Genomic DNA, 23,329 nt, shown 5'->3' with positions numbered 1-23,329 from the left:
CAGATTTCTTTGAAATACAGATTTTTATTGAACTTTCAAAGTAGTGTTGGGAATTGCAATACCTTCCTAGCCCCAGAGAGGTGTGAAGGCAATTTCCCCACTGAGCCAGGGAGAAGGAGGAATAATGGCCATTTAATAGATGTGGCTCCTCTCATCATGGGGCTTCAGAGGAACCTGCAGCCACTCACATCCCTAAAGGCTTTAAGCCATCACAGAAGCCTTGGTGCTTAGATCCCAGCCAGGAAAAGGTGTCACATAGCTGATTACACCCAGCAGACCAGGATTACCCATGGTTAATGCCTGATTAGGAGTTAAATTGATATTGACTGTCCATAGTAAACTGTAATGATTTATTTAGCCAAAAATAAATAAGAACTGTCATAATGCAATCCCAGTGGCCTACTGTGATAATTAAACATACTTTCAAATCTTGTACTGACAGGGAAGACACAGGTCCATGGAGGGGCTTGCACTGTGTTAATAAAGACCAAAAAAAGAGAAGATCTCTCCATGCAAGGCTGGGTGTGGGAGAAAAACCTGCATTAATAGTTTTTTTTCCCCTACACTTATGATTTCTCCTGTAGATATTTCATTTAAAGACCAGCAGGCAATTGCCTGTCCACTGAGCTCTTTCAGCTCACACAGGCTCAGGGCCAGGGCACCAGATGTTGTCTGATACTCAGGTGATGGCTACAGGTAAAAAGCACATCTTTATGCAGATATGGTTTGAAAATCAACCCCAGCACTCCAACAGGAATGGAGTTTTATCTTTAGAATGCAGTGCTAGCCTTGAACCATATTATTAGTGCTGGAGAGGAGCACAGCCTGTCCTGGAAAACTGATGTGCTGGCAGAATTTCCTTACTGGTGGCAGCATTTTCTGAGGGGTGAAGGTGGAGGAGAGAGTTTCCTTCTCTCCCTCACTTTGATGGATGTGTGCTGGAGAGCAGAAACACAGGAGGTGTCAGGAGTGATGGAGTGATGCTGAAGGCTCTGACAAATGAGCTCTAGAAAGTTACACTGGCACCTTTGTGAATGGATTTCACGTTTGACATTTAAGATGTTACCATCCCTCTGCTCCCCTCTGCCCCAAAGTGCTCACCACAGAGGAATGCCCCACAGCTCTGGAGCTCAGCCATCAGAGGAGCTGGGATGAGAGCAGAGGGATGTGTGAACAAGCCTTGTGTCCCACTGACCTGGTTCACAGGCAGCAAGTGGCTTTGGGAGCAGAGTCCCACCCTCAGCTGCCACAGGGAGCATGTCAGAACCTGCAGAGCAAACGCTGTGGGTGCAGAAGCTGTAACTCTCCTTGTTCTCCTTTGCAGCTGGCTGCACTAGAGAGGCAAGTGTTTGACTTCCTGGGCTACCAGTGGGCTCCTATCCTGGCCAACTTCCTGCACATCATCATCGTCATCCTGGGGCTCTTCGGCACCATCCAGTACCGACCTCGCTACATCGTGGTGGTGAGTGACCCTGGGCTGCCAGCCTGTCCCAGCCCGTGCTCAGGGCTTGTGGCACTGCTGAGGGACACAGCAGAGCCCCTGGGGATCAGCACCAGCCCTGCACGCTGTTCTAGCCTGCCTGTGCTCAGGAATCCACTGCTCAGCTGTGCTTGTGCCAAGCTTGGAAGGTTTCAGGGAATTCTTGCTGGTGCTGAGAGAGCCTTGTCCAGACACTGCCCAGCAGAGAGAGAGGGTGAGGGGCTGGACAAATGCAGCACAGAAACTCTGACATCCCTCCAGGCTCCCACCCTGTGTGTCTTACCAGACAAGAGAGCATCTGAATATGGGAAACAGAGGAAAACAAACAGGATTTCAGTGCTTACTCAGGGCATTGCACTGCCCCCAGCTAGAGCAGGCATACATCAATATAAATACAAATATATGTATATACACACACTAATTCCAGTGACTTCCTAATGTTTATTGCTTCTCTCTCCCCAACCCCATTCCTTCCCAGTATGCCATCTGGACTGCAGTCTGGGTCACCTGGAACATCTTCATCATCTGCTTTTACTTAGAAGTGGGAGGGCTCTCAAAGGTGAGTGCCCAGGCTTTGCACCAAGGGGATGGAGCTGAGTGGGAGGTGGGGCATGGGTGGGGTGAGGGGTGGGAGCAGGTCCTGCCCTCCTGGAGAGGGCTGCTTCATCAGGGATGGGGATTACTGCTGCTTGTATGGGAAACTGAGGAGCCACTGCTGAATTCTGGAGCTCGTGGTTGGTTGTGCAGGTGGTGGCTGGAATAAACCCTGCCCTCTCAGCAGGCAGAGTGCATTTCCCTTCCAGAGGTGAGAGCAGGCTTGGCAGCAGAGCCATCCTGAGGGGAGAGGGGGTTTGAGGGCCAATCCCAGCTGTGATGCTGAGGAGGGTTAGGACATAACCAGATTGCAGCTGATCCTCTTGTGATCTGAGACCACCTTGGCCAGAAGGTGCAGAAGGTGTGTGATGGAGGGGAGGGCCCTCCTGCAGCCCTAAGCGTGGCCTCTCTGCCAGCCTGGCCCAGGGAAGGGCTGCAGCAGGGTCTGCCTGGGTTAGCCTGACCCAAACACTTTGCTGGAACTCCACACCTGACCAGCTCTTGATATTTTTGTGCCTCCCAGTCCTGCTGAAGACTTGCTGCACTTCAGCAGCAGGGATAAATATCTGGTTGTTGCCACACCAGGCAAAATATTTCCTGCTGTACCTTTGGGGAGAGGCTCCCCTGTCTGCTGAGCAGAGAACATCCCTCCCCAGAGGGATCTGGATCTCCTTGGGATGTGGCTTCCCTGCCTTAATTCTTCCTTCTGAAGTACAGTGGTAGTTACTGATGGCTGCTGGCCAGGCTGTTGTGAGTTAATATGCAAAAAAGCTCTTTGAAGACTAGATTAGCTGAGTATTGCTGTCTGCCTAATGAGGGGTGAGTCAGAAATAATAAAAATGGGAGGCAGGCCCTAAATTAAGCCTGGGCTGTAAGCAATGAATTATGAGTGTTGCTGTAGCACAGCAGACTCAGGGTGACTGTGGGATGCAGGTTCACTTCAGAGCACTCCACATCTGGCCTGAATTCCCAGGTCATGCATTGAGTTGCAGTCATAATGGGAATTGCACTGTGCTTTTATCAGGCCTACAGCAAGTCAGGAGTGGCAGCCTAAATCCTTTGCAGATAAGAAAATGTAACTTCCTAATGTCTCAATTCATCTTTATTTCCCCTCTCAATTATCTCCATAAACTTTGAGGGAGTTCTTGCCCAAACCAGTGATTATTCATAGTCTGAAATCTCAGCCTGAGATGATCTCGATGTTGGCTGCAACCAACTTTAAAAAAAGAATTTTATGTAACTGTTTAAATGCTCCCTTCTGCAGAGAAAGTGTTGGCTTGATAAACTGCTCTGGGAGCTTCTCAGAGCCAGTGTTTGCTTCCAGCCAGCTGGATACTCGTGTTTGCCAATCCCAACCTGCACTGCAACACGTCAGGTTGCTGCTCTGCAATTCAAACAGCACCACAAGCTCCTTTTTTTGTGCCACAGAGGAGCTTCACCTGCTAACCTTGCTCTGTGCTGGGGCTCATTTTAGCCAAGCCAGCACACAGAGAGGCTTTATTTAGCCTGCAGGGTGACACTTGTGACTGGGGATATTTTTTATAGAACTGGGCTGCAGTGTAAGTTGTTCCTGACTCAGTGGACTTTCCTCTCAGGCTGCAATGAAAAATTAGTTCATTTAATGGCAACCAGCAAAACCAAGAGACAGTTCCTGCTTGTTTGGCTGTAAAGTAGTTGACAGCCTTGCCTCTGTTCTTAATGAGTTATTCTCACTTTAAAAAGCTGTTTTGTAAGGAAAACTAATGATGCTACTTTCCATCCTCCTCCACTTTCACTGAAGTGATTTAGGTCTTTGTAGTGGCAAAACAAATCTTTGCTTCCAGAAGAGACCAAAAAATCCACTTGGAGCAGGAGCTGAGGTTTCTGTAGGACACTTCACAGGCTGGGCTCTCCTGCTGCACCTCTGGAAACCCGACCCAAAGCCAGCTTTGGTGTTTTATTGATCAGACCCCACAAGGATATCTGGGCTTGGCTGTACGAGTGCTGGGCAAGGGCAGGGCAGTGTCAGGCAGGAGAGGATGGCAGCAGGGCTGCAGGTACCTCTGTGTGCCCCAGGGCCCTTGGAGGGGGCTGCCCTCTCATCCTGACAAGAAGTCAATGTCAAAGCTCATCATGAGCCTGGCAGTAGGCAGGAAATTGCAAATATTGGAAGGAGAGCTTTGGTGGAGGGAGCTGGTGGAGCTGGTCTGATAAATACTAACTCATTAACTAGTAGAGTAAGCAGGAACACACTGGGGAGTGCTTGGACAGGGTTGTGCTCCTGTGCAAGTCCCTTAAGGGGCTGAGAGCTCTGAAGGTCTTCAGGGTGCTGTTTCCTCTGTGATTCCTGGGGGAGTGGGACAGTGGCATCCCTGCCAGCCCTGCTCTGACCCTCTGTGCTCTGACAAGGGCAGCCTGCCAGGGCAGGCTCTGTCAGCAGCTTATTTACAGTGAGAGCATGCAGAAAGGGCAGGGAGCTGGAGAGAATGGAGTTTATTAACTTGGTGCCTGCTAATGACAGCCCAGGGACACGGAGACAGGTGATAACTCAGGTGGGCTGAGAAAAGAGAGAAAGGATTCAATGTCTCCTTGTAACAGATTTAAGAAAAGCCCAGGGAATTGAAAAGATGAGGAAACAGTTCTGTGCAGTGATTGTGCTCTGCTGCCTAGATGTGATCCCACAGTGGTGGAGGAATACAGGATGGGAGCAGGGAAGTGCTGTTCACAAGAACAGGGATGTTTGGCTGATTGAATGAACAGAAACCAGGGACCCCACAGCCCATGTCAGCCCCTGAGTCATTTGGAAAAGGAGTTGAGACAATCTCTCAGTTAGAAACTTTAGCTCATCAGTGGAACAAGGGCTGGTAGGTGCAATTTGGCTGTTTGCTTTCCCTTCCCAAGGAATTGTTCTCTGCTGTATCTTTCCTCCATTCCATTGTCTGCCATCATTTCTCACCCTCTTTCCTCCTGTCTTTCACTTTTCTTCAAGTGTTCCTTTATCCTCCAGCTTATTCCAGCCTGTCCATTCCGTGTCTCCTGGCCTTGGAATTGCTGAGGATGCTGTTCTGCTCAGCCCTGCTCAGGGGAGTTGTAACTAATTGCTAACCAGCTACCAATCACTGCTTTCACTGAATTTTATATTGGAAAGGAAAATACATTTTCCTGATCACTGAATCTATTCCCTATTTCTTGGAAGAGCTAAACTGACTTGATTTCTGTCTTTCTATCCTGACAGGGTATTTTATCTTGGAATCTTTTCTTAGCAGGAGTAAGGGTGTGAAATGTGGCCCAGCAGAACTTCCTTGGCTGGCCAGACAGAGGTGGATCAGCACAAGTGTCTAAGGCAGCATTTCCCCTGCTGCTGGAAGGGCCCCCCCCCAGCACAATATCCCATGCCAGCTCTCCTGGAAGTGCTCTGCCAGTGCTGGAGCAGCCTGGATTTGCAGAGCTGCTTCTCAGCCCTGGCAGGGCGGTGCTGATGTGTCTCTGAGCTGTTTTTGGCTGCCTTGCTCTGCTCCTGCTCCTGAGCACACCTGCAGCTCCAAGTGCTGTGCCACTGCTCTGTGCTGGGACTCTCAGCCGAATTTCCAGGTTGCTGTTCCTCCTCCTGTCCCATCTCCCTCTTTTCCCTCCATCTGGCCATTTGGGGAGGTGAGTTGCTGGGAGCTAGCTCTGAAGTTTGCAGGCTGTGTTTGCAATAGTATGTTAATCTTCTCCCTGTCCATTGGAGCGTGAAACACATCCCTCCTGCAACCCCTCAGTCTGAGTCAATTATTAAAATCCTGCTGCTAAGACATATGAGCATATGTCTGTCCAGCTGCCATGCTGACTGACTCTTCTTCATGTGCTTGAGAAATGTTCAGAGGTTTGAGGGACTGGTGTCCTGTATTTCAATGTATTCCTTTGTCTTTTCCCTCTGGAATTATTCTTCTTGAATGGTGATTTCTATTTTTTTTTTATCCTTCCTTTATATTCTCTCTTGTCTATGCACTGCTTTGATCTGAATCCAGAGCTGTGGTGTCCTAAATCTCCTCTTGAAATGGAAGCAGCCCTTGTGAGTCAAATGGGGGTTTTTTATTTGTATTTCAGAGAATCTGGATGGCATCTTGGGAGGATTTTGTACCTGGTTAAAATACCAGGAGGATGGATAAATTCACATGTATGTAAAACTGTCCCTCAACTCCTTCTAAATTTAGAACTTGGAAGCCTGGGATTTGGCTTTTAAATGCTGTGGCATTGTCAGCAAGCCCACTGAGAGACACTGGGAGTGTTTTTGTGTGTCTCAAGGTGATGCAGCACTGAAAGATGAAATTACATTTCCTATTTTAATAAGAAATGTTTCCATCTAAAAAGATTTTAAATGATTCTGCTGTCAAGCTCTGGTGGCTCCCAAATGAGGTTCAGTTTGTTGCAGAGCTGTCCTAGTGTGGTTTTGCCTGATAATTAAGGAAATTTGGGGGAGGCAGTTCAGAAGGCTGTTAACAACAAGAAGTAAAATCATCTCTGATAGTGTCCCTTAGAAAATAATTTCAGAGCAGCTTTCAGAAGCTATTTTAGCAAAGGATTGCAGCTGGCTCCGTGGGTGTTGGAGGTAGGTGTGAGTTTCCCATGGGACACGCTGGGGAAAACAGGCTCTGGGGAAAATGTAGGTGCTGCAGTTTCAGAGCTGCTGTCTTCCCTCTCACCCTGGTGGCAAATGGGGGCAGCCAGGAGCTACAGCAGTTCAGAGTGAGATGTGATTTTTTTGGCTGGCCTTCAAGGAGCTCCAGAGAAGGAGCTTGGCTGGGGTTTCCCTCCAGGCTGGAGGTGAAGGAGGCAGTGCTGGCCCTGGCCAGGCACACACAGATCCCCCTCCCTGCCTGATTAACATCTCCCAGCCCACATTCTGCCTCTGGGAGCATTTCAGTGTGTTTGCATTTCAAATGCATCGCAGAAAGCTTTTGGGACACAGCTGTTCCCTGAACCTCCTTAAAACTGGCTCCTTTCTCCTGATTTTGTGTGCTCTTCTAATTCATGGTTTCGCTTCTCTCCAAGTGTATTCTCACCAACGGAGCTGGCAAACCACAGGAGACATCCTGGAGTTGTTTCTGCAGTCCCCCAGCAAGCTCTGAGACACAGGAGGTCAATTAAGGGATTTTCTTGAGTGCTCTTTTTATTGTGCCCCATCACACAGGTATCCAGGGACACAGGCAAAGGAACAGCTCTGCTTTGCATGTTCAGACCCTCTTGTTTGTGCTGCCCTCGTGCTCCAGACAGGCGCTGGTTCAGGAAGGTGGCTCTGAACAGAGACATTCCCTGATCCAGTGTGCCATCAGCATTCACCTTACATCTGTGAGATTGATGGCTTGTGAGTTCAAGGCATTGTGGCACTTTTAGAATCCAAGTGTGCTCAGTTTTTCCAATCTGCTCTTCATTGATGCATAATTTTTAAATTCTTTTTGTTTCTTTTTTGCTCAGAGCTGGAGTGTGATTGTGGGCAAAAAGCAGTGAGTGCTGGTTAGGAGCTCCTGTTCCTCCACCTGCCCACCTCCAGCCACACCTGTTGTGCTTTTTCAGGCTGAATTCACAAACAAGTTCATCTTCTGCAGCAAAGTTTAGCCAGAACCAAATCTCTGAAGGCTGAAAAAAGGGAGATTCTAGAAGGAAAGCAGCCTGTTTCTTCCTCTGCCAAACACACACTGATGGCTCTGTAAGGAGCAGAGAGGACACTGAGGGTCTGTCTGCATCAGCGAGGCAGAAGGTTTGGGGAGGCACCATCTGTGAGCTGGGAGAGGGAAGCCCTGGGGACTGAGGTTAGAACAGAGCCTGTGGTGCCCTGGGGAGCAGCTTTGGTTCAGTGCTAATGGGGGAGCCCCAGGCAAAGAAACAGGAATTCACTGGGAGGGGCTGGTTGTTATGGAGGTTTCTTTCTTTCTTTCTTTCTGTTTGTTTGTTTGTTTGTGGGGGTTTGGCTTTTTGATTTTTTATTTATTTTTTTTTTTTGAGAAAGATGATTGGCTTCTTTCCCCAGCCTGAGCAGTGAGAGGGAGAAGAGCCCAGCCACTGGAGGCTGGGGAAAAGCCATGAGCCTCAGAACACACAAACTTGGGGGAAAAAGAACAAGCTTTGCAGAAAAGCTGTGATTTGGTGACTTTCTGAGCTATGTGTGGGCCACTGAAGGGTGAAGCCCAGCAGAGGGGCAAACTCCCAACTGTTAATGGAGTTTTCCCCACTGTCTGTGCTATTCTGGCTGCTTTTGCCCCAGTGCCACGCTCCGTTTCCGTGCCCTCCATCTCTGTAAAGCACTTGCCATCTGCTGTGGTGATTATGTCAGGAGCTTGGCAGCTGTCTTCTCACTTAATTGTCCACATTTCTCAGCACGTGCTTCCTGCAGCAGATTTGAACAAGGGCTCTGCAGGCTGCTTTGGGGTGTCTGTGCTGCAGGGAGGGTCCCCACACCGATGGGGCAGTCTGGGACTGTCACTGGTTCTGGCTGGCATTCAGGTTCCTGCCCCTGGGACTCCAGTCTGGCCCTGGATGTGCTGTTCAGAGTCCATGTTTTATATCTGCAGGACTGCCTGGCTGGGCTCCTGTTGGCTGTGGAGACAGGCCCTCTCTCCAGAGGGTAATTTTGGAGTAGGAGCTTGGATAAGCTGCTCTGAATCTGTTTTTCCTTTTGACTCTACAGGGAGCTGACACAAAGGAGCTGCCATATGAGGTTTTCCATGTTGGGAAGTGTGAATACCCCAAGCTCTGAGTGCTGCTGTTCTGGGAGCTGTGGCTTTCCTCCTGGGGCTGTGTAGGAGCCTGGCATGAGCAGTGTGAAATAGTTCATGGATAGGTGCTAAAACCTTTGGTAATGGGTGGGTGACATGTGTAGATCCAGCATTCATCCCTCTCTGTAGAGATACAGATTCTCTGCCTTCAGATTTTTTAATTTATTCTTCAGAGTAAAACTTCCAACGCCTTGCCTTGTTTTGTGGTCAAAAGGGATCGTTGATTGTGCATCAAAGTGACCTGAGAGGACTTCAGGGGCAGCCAGCACTTGGCACTCATCCATGAAGGGTTGCAGCTGTTCAGCCAGTCCTGAGATTGTCTTTTACCTGCAGGAGGGTCCTGCAGGCTCAAAACCTCAAAGCCCTTCTGAATATTCTTATAAAAACCACACTTCTCTCAAGTGTGAGCAAAGTGTGGTCATTTTAAAATAAGCACCTGGCTGCACACCAAAGCTCTGCTCTCCTTGTGTGCATTTTGCTCTGTAATGCCCTCAGCTGGTTTAAAGTATTTACCTAGCAAAGACAAGGGAGAAAACAAAAAGCCTCTGGAGGTAAAGTTGGTAAGAAGGTGCAGGGGAGGTGTTCACAAGAAGCTGCAGTCAGCACTGTGGGGTCAGCTCAGCTGGGCAGGCTGACCTGGGGCTGACAGGAGCTACAGGAGCACCAGATGTGAGGAGTGTGGAAGGAAAACAGGCAAAAATGGTACAGGATCTGGTCAGGTGTGTTAAAAGCTAGGAACAGAGGAAGATCTGTTGGGTTTTGAAAGTAATTTTGGAGTTACGAAGTTCATGTTTTCCAGTTGCTTGTGGTGATTTCTGTGCTGGGAAGAGCCTGGCAGGACACTCAGTGCTGCCTTGTTTACCTTTTTCCTCTGGAGTTACAGGGTTCATCTCCCAAACCCAAAACTTGAGGGTTCTTTTCTGAGCAAAGAAACCACTAGCAAAATGTTCTTGGGTCTGCAGCCTGTGTCCAAGCTGTGCTACAGGATGCTGAAATAGATTTGTTGCAGGGCTGCCTCAGGAATGGTTCTCACCACAGCAGCCTGCCTGGAAAATTTATTTACATTAGATAATAGGAGGAAATTCTTCCTTGTGGGGCTGGGGAGGCCTGGCACAGGTTGCCCAGAGAAACTGTGGCTGCCCCATGCCTGGAGGTGTTCAAGCCAGGCTGGAGGGGCTTGGAGCAACCTGGGATAGTGGGAGCTTCTTTAAGGTCCCTTCCAAACCAAACCATTCCATGATTCTGTGAAGGAAAGTCATGCCAATGTCCTTTGATCTGTGCTAGCATTTTTAGGGAGTGGGGATCTCAGAAACTGTGTTTCCATGGATTTAATACAGCCTCCATGTGTACAACCAAATTAAACAGAGATCTCTGCAACTTTGCCCTTTAGGACAGCGAGCTCCTGACGTTCAACATCTCCCGACACCAGTCCTGGTGGAGTGAAAATGGCCCTGGCTGTGTGAGGAAGGAGGCTTCAATGTCTGGCATCAAGGGGCTGGATAACCATTCCTACATCTCTGTCATTGGCTGTGCCCTGGAGTACCGCTACATCGAGGTCATGCACAGCTCCTTCCAGATCCTCATCGCGGTGAGTGCCAGCAATTCCTCAATTCCTCAGCAGAGGCTCTTTGGTTTTGGTTTTCTTGTTTCCAGGCACAGAGGTTGGCCTGTATTTTCCACCACTTTTTGTATTGCCTGAGTGCAGAACCCTCTGTAAATGTGTTTTGTTTGATTGTTGTCCTGTTCTGCCTCTTGGGACAGTTGGAAATGGGTATCAGCAACCTGATGGCTGAAGTGATGCATCTGTGCAACCAGGCAGTAACAAAGGGTTCTGAATCCCTGCTGGGGTGTGGGAATTCGTGTTTTGACAAGGACAGAGACCCTTCTGGAGGAGGGTCAAAAGAAAAGGTTTTGACAGGACAAGAGGAAATTACATCAAATTGCACTGGGGAGGTTTTGTTTGGGTACTGGGGACAATTTCTGTACAGAAAGGGCTGTAAAGCACTGGGACAGACTGCTTAGGGAAGTGGTGGAGCCACCATACCTGGAAGTGTTCTGAAAATGTGTGGATATAGCACCTGAGGACATGGTTTAGTGATGAACATGCTGGTGTTGCTGGGTTGATGATTGACTTGATCTTAAAAGGCTTCTTCCAACCTTAATTCCATGTTTCTGTGAAGAAATGCTCTTACTCTCCATGGCTCAGTGATGCATGGTGGAGCACATACCCACACATTTGTTGTGAAGAATCTCCAGAAAAAGAAATCAACTTTTAGGAGGCAGTAAGCAGCATATTTTCCTTCTGCTGATAGCCAAGATATACTCACTAAAAGTTTTCATCCACTCTTTCCTCATGACAGTCTTCCTCAGTCTTTTGAAAGTACTCTGCAAAAATGCAACATCCTTCATGTTCACTGTTAATTGTTCCTCACTTTTCTGTGAAATTAACTGAACCAAAATGTCCATTGTGCCCCTCTCTGCAATGGTGCTCTTGCATTTTGTAGCCCACATCTCTCATCTGCTTTGGGTTGTTACTTTGGGGTTAATGACTTCAGTTAGAAACCTGAACTGGGGAATCATTCACCTTTTGGCTTTCAGTTTTGGCTTCAAAAAGAAATGTGACTGGCCCTGTTTAAATGCTGAAGGATAACAGAGATTTTTCAAGTTTCTGGAGTGCCAAGTACTTCTCTGCACGTTTTTTGGTACAGCTTTCTGCTGTGCTGCTGCTGCATTTCCTATTAGCTGGGATGGTGTGTGTGAGCTGCAGGGAGGGGGAAGGCTCAGGCCCCTTTCTCACCGTGTCACAGAGGAGAGGCAGAGGCAGAAGCTCCTGTTTCCTGAGTTGGAAGGGCTCCCTGGCACGTGTGCTGGATGTTAATATTCCCTCAGCTCTCCTTCAGGGCATGAGTCTGTCTGTGAGCTGCTTCCATGCCTGTGTGTGAGAAAGGCAAACCTGTGTGTCCAGAACAGAGCCTGGTGTCTTTTGGAGAGGGTGGAACAGGATTGGTGCTGTACCTGAGCTGGGTGAAACAAGGGCAGACTTTGCAGTCAGGATATCCCTTTTTAAAGCACAGAGGTTTCTCACTCTTAGCATCCTTCCTGAGCTGGCACAGCCACTGTGCCCTGGGCTAGAGGTTGAGCCAGCAAATGGTCCTGAGTTTGTTTGAGCAGATCTTTGTTTTTTGGCAGCTTACTGACTTAGGCACGTGGCCCTGGGCTAAGTGATCACCCTGATGTATGGGACTGTGTCTCTGGCAGTGGCTTTTCCTTTGCTTCTTCCCAAAGGCAATATTCTCTGTGCATCTGCAAAACACCACTAAGGGCCAGATGGGGAGAGAGGAGGGAAATATAAGACAAAATAGGATTTACGGAAATACTTTCTCTCTCTTTCTCCCTGAGATTTAAGGTGCAATAAATTTTTGAGTCCTAAACCCTGGAAATGGGGTTAAAATACTTGCAGGCAAGAAATCCATATGGGCTGAGCTATGCAGTGAACTAAATTTCTACTTGTCCTGTAATAAGAGCAGAGTATTGAAGCCCCAGGTCTGGAACTGCTGCTGGGTCTGAAATGCTCATGAAATTTTGTCATGTAGTGGGAGGAATGGAGCTTTTCCCCTCTTCTTTGAGACCAAAAGCAAATCTTCTTTCTCCCTCAGACCTTGCCTGGAAGCAGTCAGCCAGTTCTCTCCCTTTTTACTCTCTGAGGGTCAAACTCTTTGATCCCTGCCAGCATCTTTTTCTGTTCCCTTTATCTCACTTTGAGGCAGGTTTTATTACGGGCAGCTGTCCCCAGAGAGCTGGCAGGTACAGTGCTGCAGACAGGCAGGGACACAGATCAATAGCACAAAAACACAACCAGCAACTTGAAGGCTCAGGGGATGCAGCAAGAGGCATGACCTCGTTCCCTCCTTGTCTCAGACCAGAAGAGTCTGTTCCCTGTTAGGAAGGGCAAGGGACAGCCAAAATTGTGCTCTCAGTAGTTTGGTTTTGCTTTGTCTAATGTTTTTTGGAAGTTTTGGGGTGGGAGGGTGTGTTCTGCTTGGTTTGGTTTCCACCCCAGACAGAGCACTGTGAAATCCGTGCTGTTTGAATATGCAGTGCCCAACTGTGAGCACTTGATTTATTTTTTTCTGAAAGTTCCAATTCCTTAAGACAACTGAGGGACTGTACTGCAGTGTTGTGTACTCAGGGCAAGGCTCTCTGAATTCAGTCTTGCATGCCAAAGGAGATGGAAAGCAACCCTGGACCCATATGGTGAGCACAGTGTTGGCTGTCAGCTTGACTCCTGCTGATTATATCATCCTGCTCCTGGGCATACATTTGAGGATACATAAGGTCTCAGTCTGCTTTTGCTCAGAGCTTGTCTGTACTCCTTGAAGGCAAAAGCAATTCCTTTAATCTGGAATGCAATCAGACTTGGGCATATTAGTCACCACACGTGATACAAGTTGCTGTAGGGCCCAGCATGAAAATCTTTCTCAATGCTTCAGCACAAAACACATCAAAGCTCATTGTGGCAGCATCCACAAGTCTGTCCTGCTATAGAAATGGATAATCCTACCAGCCCAGGTAGGAAATGCAGCAGCAACTGGTTTGTCAAGATAAGAATCTGCTTTGCTCTTGCCCGAGCAAGGATTCATCTTGCACGCCCCCAACACGCCAGCCAGCAGGGAGAGGAGAGATTCCCAGTTCTGAAATACCTGGCATAGCTCTGGGCTGTCCATATGGTACTTCTGGGAGTAGGGAGGGTTGGGCTTTTCCTGAGGCTCCACTGAATGGGGCAGAAATTGGAAATGTCTTCCCAGCCGCCAGAACTCGCTGCCTGCCTGTCTGTTGTTTTCACTCAGACTGACAGGTTGGAAGGTTCCCAGGGAGGCAGCAAGGCAAGCCTTGACAGCAGATGTTATGTGAGAACCAGTGCACAAGAGATGCCTTGCTCTTGGCACAAGGTAGATTTTCAGTGGTTGTAATTGCATCCAAAGAGTAAAGAAGGTCAAGGAATTAAAGGATTTTGATTGCCTCTCTTTGGCTATCTGGTCACAATAGCTCTTTCACAAGCTGGATTTTTGCTTTCTCATAGCAGACTTCCCTTCATTTCCCCCACTGATGTTAGTGTGCACCTTTCATTAGCTCTGATTAGAAGTGAAACCTAAAATGCATCTGCCCTGAAAGAAGAGACTTTGCACCTATTCTCTGTGGTAGAAAAAGCAGTGACAAGTTTGTCTGTTGAAAGAAGAGTTGGAGAATCTTCACTAGGACAGAGGTAGACTGAAGCTAAGATCTCACACAAGTAACAGTAACACCTCCTGAAATTTGCCTTCCCATCTTTGTGTATTTTGCACACTTGCAGCCAGCAGATCCCTTTCTGCAGGTTTTTCTCTAATTTACTCTTTCTGGCTCCACTGCCTCCATTCAACACTGCTGTTTATGAACAGTTTTCACCTCTCTATTAAAAAGTTAACTTCAGAGGACTGAGGGGCAGGGGGATGCTCAGACATATGTTTCCCTCATTCCCTTGGGGCACACTTGTCTTTTCCTGTCTTTCCCACTGTGTTTGCCTGCAGAGAGCTTGGGGCAGCCCCGCTCCATCCTCCCTGGCGGGGCAGCGTGTGCGTTCCCAGGCTGACAGAACACACCTGCCCTCAACATGTGTTCCTAATAAAAAGCTTAATCGGATCCTTCTGCAGCTTGGAGAAAGCTGGTACTGCACATTCAGAACAAGCAGAGAAACAGCAGCAGAGGCTAAAGCCCTAGAACATTCTTTGGGGAATTAGAGCAGTGGCTTAGTGTCATTTTACATCGCTGACGTTTTCCCTCCTCTTCCACTTCCCCTGATGTAATTTGCAAAGATCCAAGAATTGTTGGTATTTCCCTGGGATACAGAGCTTAAACCCCTCCTTTGTACTGAAATCAGCAGCCAGGATGGCACTTGGAGCAAGGGGGAAATTATTCCAAACTGTTGAAATAATTCTTCTGTGAAGCTTCCTGTTCTGTGTTAATTGCTGATAAACTGGGTGATGTTTGGGGGCTCAACACATCATTATCACAGGTGCAGTCAGAGAGAATTTTGGGTGTTTCTTGGACTCTGCTCATTCCACACTCCAGCAGACTCTTCCAGGGGAAGGACTGGACAATAGGAGCAGCATTTCTCCTCCTTTGCTGTATTTCATTCATAATTTATTCCAAAGGTGAGACATGGAGATTCCCCTGAGTTCAGTTAATCCCTGAGATTATTTAATTTGAGGTTATTTAATTACAGACGAATCCTTTAGAGTATTTAATTACAGTTTAGGTCAGCACAAGAAAATCTGAAATTCATATTTATATTGTACATCTCTTCCCCCCTTTGCCCCCCTTCTCCTGTTTTGGCTAAATCACAAGACAAAGCTTCTTTGAATAGAAGGTCCATTAAATAAACAAGTTTTTTTATTGCTGTAGTTCATCTAAAGAAGGAATGGATTATGAAGTCAATAAAAAGTAGATTTTAAACACTAAGCAGATGATTTTGAAACAAAGCCAGGTGATGGAAGGAATCAAAAAAGAAAACCCTCCACTCCAACAGAGCTGGAATTACAGATTTAGGGAAGTTCATTTAATTCACCAGTTTTTGATTGGTTGGTTTGTTTTTCTGAATGCAAAAAGTCACCTTAGTCATAAAGTGAAAAATGTATGGGGTGAGCAGAATGATGGTTGAGGGTTATGGGGCATTAATTTCTGTGCAAAACAAACTTCCCAAGTGAATCACATTGCTTGGTGCTTCTGAACCGTGAAAAATGCCCAGAGCTTTATCAGGTTTGCTGTGACAGTACAGCTGATAATCGTTCCCAACTCTGCTCATAAACTGGGCAGGTAAATCATTTTCATTGTTAATTCTATCAGGAGTTTCCTGACACAGGTACCACGTAAGATTTGTGTCTGTATTTTATAGAGTACAATAACAGTGAGTGGATTTAGGGCTGCCACTTTGCATGGCTGTTAACCCAAAGCTCCTGCTCTGAGAAAAACCATCCTAGAGTTCCCTTGGAGTCAGGGTATGTGTTCAGGGTGCATCTTTCCTGCCTGGATATTTGTTTTTGTGTAAATTGCATGATTTGACCTGATGTAAGAGGCTGGATCTTGCACTGTAAAAATGCTGCAGCAAGCAGAGGATGTGTGTGAGCACGCTCAGAATTTGTTACTTGGGTTCAGATCCTTCATGCTGGGGATCAGGGCGTGCAGAAAGCTGGCTGGACATCTCTCGGGGTGGAAGCAGTTTTGTTTTTGCGAGAGCAGCTGGGTCAGGTCCTGCAGGATGAGCGGCCCCGGGGTTCAGCACCACGGCCAGAGCCCGGAGCGGGGCGGTGCCGCCGGGGAGAGCCGGACGGGGCCGTGGAGCTGCCCCAGCCCTGCCAAACCCCTCCAAACCTGCCCCAAGGGCCACATCTGCTTGTCCTTTAAATCCCTCCAGGGGTGGTGAGTCCACCACTGCTCTGGGCACCCTTTGAATGATGAAATATTCCCCAGTATCCAATCTAAACCTCTCCTGGTAAATCTTGAGGCCATTTCCTGCTTGTTTTCTGGGAGAAGAGGGTGTCTCTTACCTGGCTACAGCCTCCTTCCAGGGAGTCACAGGGAGCATTAAGGTCCTTCCTCAGCCTCCTTTTCTCCTGAGCCCCCTCAGCCGTTCTTCATCAAACTTGTACTCCAGACCCCCTCCCCAGCTTTGCTGCTCTGACCTGCCCAAAAGCTGCCACAAACTTCATGGAAAAAAAAGAAAGAACAATTTCCAGGTTTTATTGTATTACAGTACAAGCAATAGAAGAGAGGAAAAATCTCTGATACTTTGGTTTTGATTTGTCTGCCTTAAATACTGATAGTTCTATTCTGAGACAATTCTAAAAGGCAGCAGGTACAATCAGACTGGCCATTGCATGTGAACTGAGGATTTATGTTTCCCTGTAGCTCACAGGAGCTTAGCCTGAAACCTTGGTTTCAGAAATGCCCAGCAGAGGAATGAGGGAGCCCCCAGAGCTGCCCTTCCTCCACTGATGTTCTGGGATGTGCTCCCATAAGCCCCACCCAAGAGGAAAGGGATGAGCTGCCTTCTCTTTCAGATTCTTATAGAAAAATCTTCAAGGAAAAACAGGGCTTAGTGATGCTACAAAACCTTTCCATTTCCTCCCAGCGAGGCATGTTTTGTCAGGGAGAGCAGGAGAAACCACAAAAGTTGTAAAACTCCCCAGCAGAAATCTCATTATCTTGCCTTTTGTTTTCGGGTGTGATGTATTTTTCTGTCATATTAAAAATGAATGGACTCTACTTTTCAAGCCCTCCCATGCATCATTCTGTCTGTGCTTGGAGTGAGTCACTGTGTGTTACAGGCTGCCTCTTGTTCCCAGGAATTGGGTTCACAGTGGAAAACAATTATGCCTCACAATAACTTTACTAACACAGTTACTGTCAACCAAGATCTCGCTAAGTGGGGTGCTATGTAAAGATATAAAATGAAGGATGGAGAGGATATTTGATTAACAGGAAGAAGGCAAAGCAAAATAAGACTCTACTGCATGAGGAATTCTTAACTCCCATAGTACCAGGAGTTTGTTTCTCTGTTTAGGCTGAGGGACACCTTGATAAGGAGCTGAAGGAGGCAGCTCTGATGCTTTAGAGCTTCTAGAAATTACCAAGTTATTAAAGATTTTGGTGTCTCTGAACATTTCTGCCAGTACAGCACTATTGTTATGGTTAACATTTCATCTGCCTAGAAACTAACTCACCTCTAATTGGTCATTTACCCCATGTGACAGAAATGCTGAGCTGATGAGTTCTTGTCATTGAAACTCTGTGTCTCCTGTACATTTGTCACAAGGCCCTCTCCTGTATCCCCATCACTTCTTACAGAGAATTAACTTAGCACAATAGTTTCAGTTTCAACACAGCCAACACAAGTTCTTGCCAATCATTCAAGCAACTGAAGGTGCTGCTCTGAAGGTGAGGATGGGTCTTGCAAGTTTTCCTTCTGGAGCTTTGGGTGTGCTCCATCAGTGCCTTCCCTGACACCCACACCTCTCCCCTCCTACAGCAAATATGACTGGGCTCCACAGCTACAGAAATGCTGCCAAGCTGAGTGTAAATAGTGCCTGTTGAAGTTGTGCCCAGTGGGTTCTGACCAGGCTCACACTGGCTGATGCTAAAAAATGATTTATTCTCTCTCTTTTCCAGCTGGTGGGCTTTGTGTACGCCTGTTACGTGGTTAGTGTTTTTACAGAAGAAGAAGACAGCTGTAAGTATTTATCAACAGATCTCTTGGCAAAGGTTTTAGTACATTTTATTTCTCTCTCAGATGTTTGTCTGTCAGGACTGAGCTGCCATCAGACTTCTTTCCATCCCTGCCTCTGTGTGTATATGGCACTAACTACCCTTCAAGGATCAGCTATTCTTACTGTGAGAATATTTTTTCCCTCTGTCACTGTGTTAGATGCTGTAATTCTGCTACACTTAGAGCACAAAAAGAGCTTGGTTTTGGCTTCTCAGCTGGACTAAGCCTTAGAGAAAGTGGGCAGCTGCTTCTGTTCTCAAAGCTCATACAGCCTGACAATAATGGTTCTGAAATATGACTGCTGCGATTAAAAGCACCTACAACAAAGCTTTCAGCCCAGGGCTCAAGTGGGAGACCTGCTGAGCCTCATGTGCCACAAGCTGAGGATGAAGCAGATCATGAGAGCTCTTGCCAAGAGCCAATCTGACCACTTAATTTAAGAGCAGAGGAAGTGCTGTGTTTGAATTAGAGAGGAAGGAGCCAGCTCCCTTGTGCTGGGTACACAAATCTCTTCAGTGACAGTCAGTCACTGTGACACGTGTCAGGGCAGACTCACAGCTCTGAGGGACCTGTGCAGGTATCCAGCTGCTCCTGGATTGCTTTGTCCCTCTAAAACACCCTTTGAGACCAATAATTTCACAGACAAATGGATGCATAGGGTTAAAGTAAATGCAAAGTTAGATTTGTATGGAGTGTGTTGGGTCTAGGCCAGTTTACTGCAGCAGAGGATCTCATCCAAAGGTTTTACATCCAAGTATCAATTCATTTAAGGCATTGATTGGGTTTGTGCAAGTAGCTTTGTTGTTTTAAAGAGCAGCTGGCATGGAGGAGAGCTGGAAAACAACAGCTTTGAACTGAGTATTTGAAAGTATGTGAAGAATGTGTTTTCATAGGAGCGAGAGGAGATGCATTACTTATCTGCCTTGTCCTTATGGTTTTTTTCTTCCTTCCTTCCTGGCTGAACTCATTCTCTTGGCTTTATTGATCATTTCTTTAGAGCTTGGCAGTGCACTTAGAGAAGGTGCTACATTATAGTAATATTTTTTAAATTAGGCTGTAGCTCTTGTATTAGCTAAATAGCTCCAGTTCTGAGCCCCTGCTGAATATTGTAAAGCAATAACTTGACAGAACTCATTTTTATAGTAGGGTTCTGTTAGGAGAGGCAACAACATGGAAGGAAGCTTTATCTAGGAAACACAGAGCTGGTAATTTCAGGATATGTATTTTTTTTCCCTACTAACAAATTCACTTTCCCTCCCAGTTTCCCAGCTCAAAGTTAAAATGCCAGCTTGAATAATTAACAATGACAAACCATCAATATTTCACACTCACAGGGGTAGATCCTTCCAGTGACCTGAATAAATTTGAGCTGCGTTTTAATTTTCTCTTCCATTTGTGGTTTCCTTTAAATGTTGCTTTGATATGCAGCATGAAGTAATTATAAGTGCTGAGGCACATTAATCAGGAAGCTCATGCTAACGTGATTTTCATGAGAAAACACAGCAGTAGGGCCCTACTAATGCTGAATTGTGGGCAAGAATATTTTAGCTGTGCTAATGCAATGTGTTGAATCACAAGGAACCACACTTAAGATTTATTTTTTTAGGTGTCTTGGATTTTGAGTGCCTTGGTGCTTGTGTGTTCAGATGATAAGACTTGTTTTTGTTCAAGGTACTCAATAGTTACTAAACATTGCAGTTCTTTAAAGTTTTCCAATCTAGGTGTTCCACAACTGAGATAATAAAGTGAATATTTTGTTGGTTTGTTGTTTTTTTTTAGTGGCAGCCTGTTTTCATTTTAGAATACTCAAATGCTTTCAAAAATGGCTGAGAAAAGGTAAAGTTTCACTGAAACTATTTGGGAATTATCCCCACAAATAACTAAAAACTTCTACAGGTTTCACCCAGTTGTCCCAAAATTGCAGTATTAGCATGAAGCTTTCCATCAAGATGGAATTTGTCAGAATCTGTTGTCCTTAGGTTTCTAAATATATTTTAAGAAGTTTGGGTTTTTTCACACCCAATATATTAGTAGTATCAGTAAAAAACCTCAAACCTCTTCAGCTTAAATTTAAAATACTAGTGCCACCTTCAGGAAAGAAAAATAAATAGGCATTGAAATAGTTAATAAAACTCTCCAGTTATTTTTAAATGACAGTTGGACAGGATGGTTTTCACACTTCCACACAAAATGCGCTTACTTGGCACCCAAAAACGACCTGGACTGGGTCTGTTTTAGAGGGTTTTGCAAGGCCAGTCACAAATCAGAGCACCTCACACCCCCTGCCCTGGCTGTGCTGGCCAGCTCTGTGCTGCAGCCTTGGCCTCAAGTCCAGGGAACTGGGACAGCCTTGGAAAACTGTTCCCTGGTTACTAAGGGAATGTCACTTAGAGCTCCCCCCAGTTCTGCTGGAGAAGGGAGGCATTGTTCTGTCTGTGCACAATTAAAAGAAATTGAGTTGGCAGAGGGGGCACAGAAAATACCAGAGCTGGAGATAATGAGGTGGTTGCAGTTTTCCAAAGCTGCTGTTGTCTTGCAGGAAAGACAAGTGGGGCAAGAAAATCCCCAGTTGGCTGTGTGACCTTCACAGGGAGTGCTGTGCTGTGCTGTCCCTGGCATTGCTGTCCCAGCTTCCTCCCCTCCTCTCATGTGCAGTGTGGAGGCAAGACCCAAGGAGGCTTTTCTAGAGTCTTTTGTTAGCTCTGCTTTAAGTTTTGTGTTAGCTGAAATCTCCTCTTCAGCACGTTTGCCCATCCCAGGAGATCCCAGCAATCCATACATGAAAAAAATCACTTTTCTGTTCTGTCACTGATTTTTGTGTTTATGCCATGACATTTCTTTCATCTCCTTTCAACTTTCTGGCCATGTTTGTTTGTTTATTTGAGTTTTGATTTTTTTTCAGTTGATTTCATTGGTGGATTTGATCCATTTCCTCTCTACCATGTCAATGAAAAACCCACCAACCTTTTGTTCAAGCAGACATACCTGTAAGTATCATCTGTGCTCAGAGACTCCACCTGCTCCTTGGTTTCCTGGCTCAAGGGTACCACACTTCTGGGGTTTTTTCCTCCTTGTAGGTTGATTTCTCCAACAGGCTTTTCAGACATGGAAATGATGAACAAATGGACACCAGAAGGGGTGAAATTGCCCTTTCTCAGCTCTAAAATAATTTAAAACTCTGTTACCTCCAAGAACTGAGCTTTCCACATGTGGGGCAGCCCAAAAGTTCAGCTGAGACCAGAAAGAGGAGCTGTCCACAGCAGCTTCTTCATACCAGTAATGAAAGGCCACTGCTGAATTCCCTTTCTGACCCCTGAGGCACAAGATCACAATTTCACTCTGTCCACTTAAAAGCTGGTTCTTAATGAGATTCTCAAACACAAAGGCCAGTTCTGTCTGTTTAAAGCAGCACTGAGATCTGATTTTATATTCTTTCAATTGGTCTGCAAGAGGCAGTTCAACACATGGAAGTTTTTCACAGCAGCTGCTGAGGGAGGCTGTTTCTCAGGAGCAATGTTACCAGAGTCCTGCCAAAAAGAAGGATGTGAGGATGGTGGAAAAGAGTGGGGCTGAGGAGAGAAAAACCTTCCCTGAGGTAGATTGGTAAATGTGCCCCTCTAATTTCATAAGGACTTAGTGCCCACTTTGTCACTGCAGCACAAGATCAGGAATACAAGTAATTTTGGCAAAGCCATTGAATTCCCTGTAACTTTGGGGGTTCTGTAGCGTCATTACAAGGGATGCTACAGGAGATTAAATATTGATTTCTCTCTCTTTTTGTCACAGTGGGGTAGAATTTTTCACAGTCTGCAGAAGCTGTGCAGCTCTAAGCAGCTCCCTGATTTACTGGCTGGGTACAGGGTGCTGAAGAAGCATCACGTTTGTACAGTACAGGATTTGGGCTGTTTTTTTCTTAAAATGACCGGTTCTGCTTGTGAAAAAAAGATTCCTGCATGGGGAGATTGTAATATGAAGAGAAGTTTATATGAAGAGAAGTTAGCAATGTGAAACTTTCTTCCAGGGCCTCAGTAAGAAGGGAAGTTCCTATTCAAGTCCGCAGATAATTTTGTTGTTCCTCCCTCCCATCCTTCAGCCCATCACTTCTCTGTTGATATTTTGTGCCAGCACAACAAATAATATTTCTTTCAGGCTAACATGAGGCAAAAACAGCTGCTGAGCTGTAGATAATGTAACCCTCTATAAATTTCAGCAGCCACCAAATAGCAATTTTTGTTTATTTATTTCAGCCTATTGCCTTTTTTCCATGTGTGTGAAGGGGAGTGAGGGGAGGAAGGCATAATTGATTCCCAGGTTATGGTGCCATGGAGTGGAGCAGGCTGGGGCACTGACTGCCAGCTGCCCTTGTCCTGCTCTGAAAATCATTTGGTGACTACTTGAAGGCTTTTTTTTTTTTAATATCCTCTTCAAGAAGATACAAAACAAATACATCTAAAAGTTTAAGTTTACAGAACTGGGGGTCAGGAACATGGGCTTTCTAGTTTGAACACCTTTTTGTTGATGGAAATGCTGAATGAAACCGAATTTATTCTGCAATGATCACTTGGAGCTGACTGCAAGCAGGAACTTTCATTTTAGGATGGCATCACCCCCTTGGCTGCAGTCAGATGCATTTTCTGGGCTGCCACACTTCCCTAACAGGATCACTTTCCCTCATTCCCTAATGGAATTATCCTCTTCACTCCAGTTTTACCTCTCCTTTCCTGATGAGATCACACTTTCCTCCCATTGTGCCCTTACCTGCATTTTTCTCTAGTCTCTCTTCTTCACACCTCTGAATTTATGAGTTTTTAGAGATCCCACAGAGCAATGACATGAGGTGCTAAATTCAGTGTTCCAACTGTGCACCCCAGTTCTGGCCTTCAGCTTCCAGCCACAGCACTGGAAGGAGTTCTTAAATACCTTTGCCTCCTGCTAGGAGGAAAAAACACCTCCCCAAACTGTCACTGATAATAGATACTTGCACACCATAATCCAGCTATGTCCCAGCTTTATCACAATGATCTCCCTGACCTCAGCTGCAAACCTCTAGTTAGTGGAAAACCTCACAAATTTTTCAAGGCAGGTGTAATTTTTCTCTTAAAAAAAAAAAGCCAGCAACAATAATCAATCATTATTTTGTACTCTTGTTTACAAAGGCAAGATTTAAGAGTGCTCATCTCAATTCACACCTTGAACGCTCAGAGCAACAATGATATTCTAAAA

General features: G+C 46.2%; 1 protein-coding gene across 4 annotated transcripts in view; it reads left to right on the top strand.

Annotated features, from left to right (window-relative positions):
- NKAIN4 (sodium/potassium transporting ATPase interacting 4) overlaps positions 1 to 23,329 on the top strand; it is a 49,001-nt gene that overhangs the window by 22,412 nt on the left and 3,260 nt on the right. For 2 of the 4 annotated variants that reach the window (XM_033075073.2, XM_042779801.1), the window contains exons 2-6: positions 1,325 to 1,462; positions 1,959 to 2,039; positions 10,199 to 10,396; positions 18,010 to 18,070; positions 21,009 to 21,093. In XM_033075073.2, coding sequence (XP_032930964.1) covers positions 1,325 to 1,462; positions 1,959 to 2,039; positions 10,199 to 10,396; positions 18,010 to 18,070; positions 21,009 to 21,093 — 563 coding nt within the window. The remainder of the gene's footprint in view (positions 1 to 1,324; positions 1,463 to 1,958; positions 2,040 to 10,198; positions 10,397 to 18,009; positions 18,071 to 21,008; positions 21,094 to 23,329) is intronic. The other 2 variants (XM_033075074.2, XM_033075075.2) reach the window with 1 other exon arrangement.

Source organism: Catharus ustulatus, chromosome 17, assembly GCF_009819885.2.
Source record: "Catharus ustulatus isolate bCatUst1 chromosome 17, bCatUst1.pri.v2, whole genome shotgun sequence".
Classification (NCBI taxonomy): Eukaryota; Metazoa; Chordata; class Aves; order Passeriformes; family Turdidae; genus Catharus; species Catharus ustulatus.
Note: the sequence above shows the minus strand (reverse complement) of the source record. Positions and strands in the feature narration are given on the sequence as shown.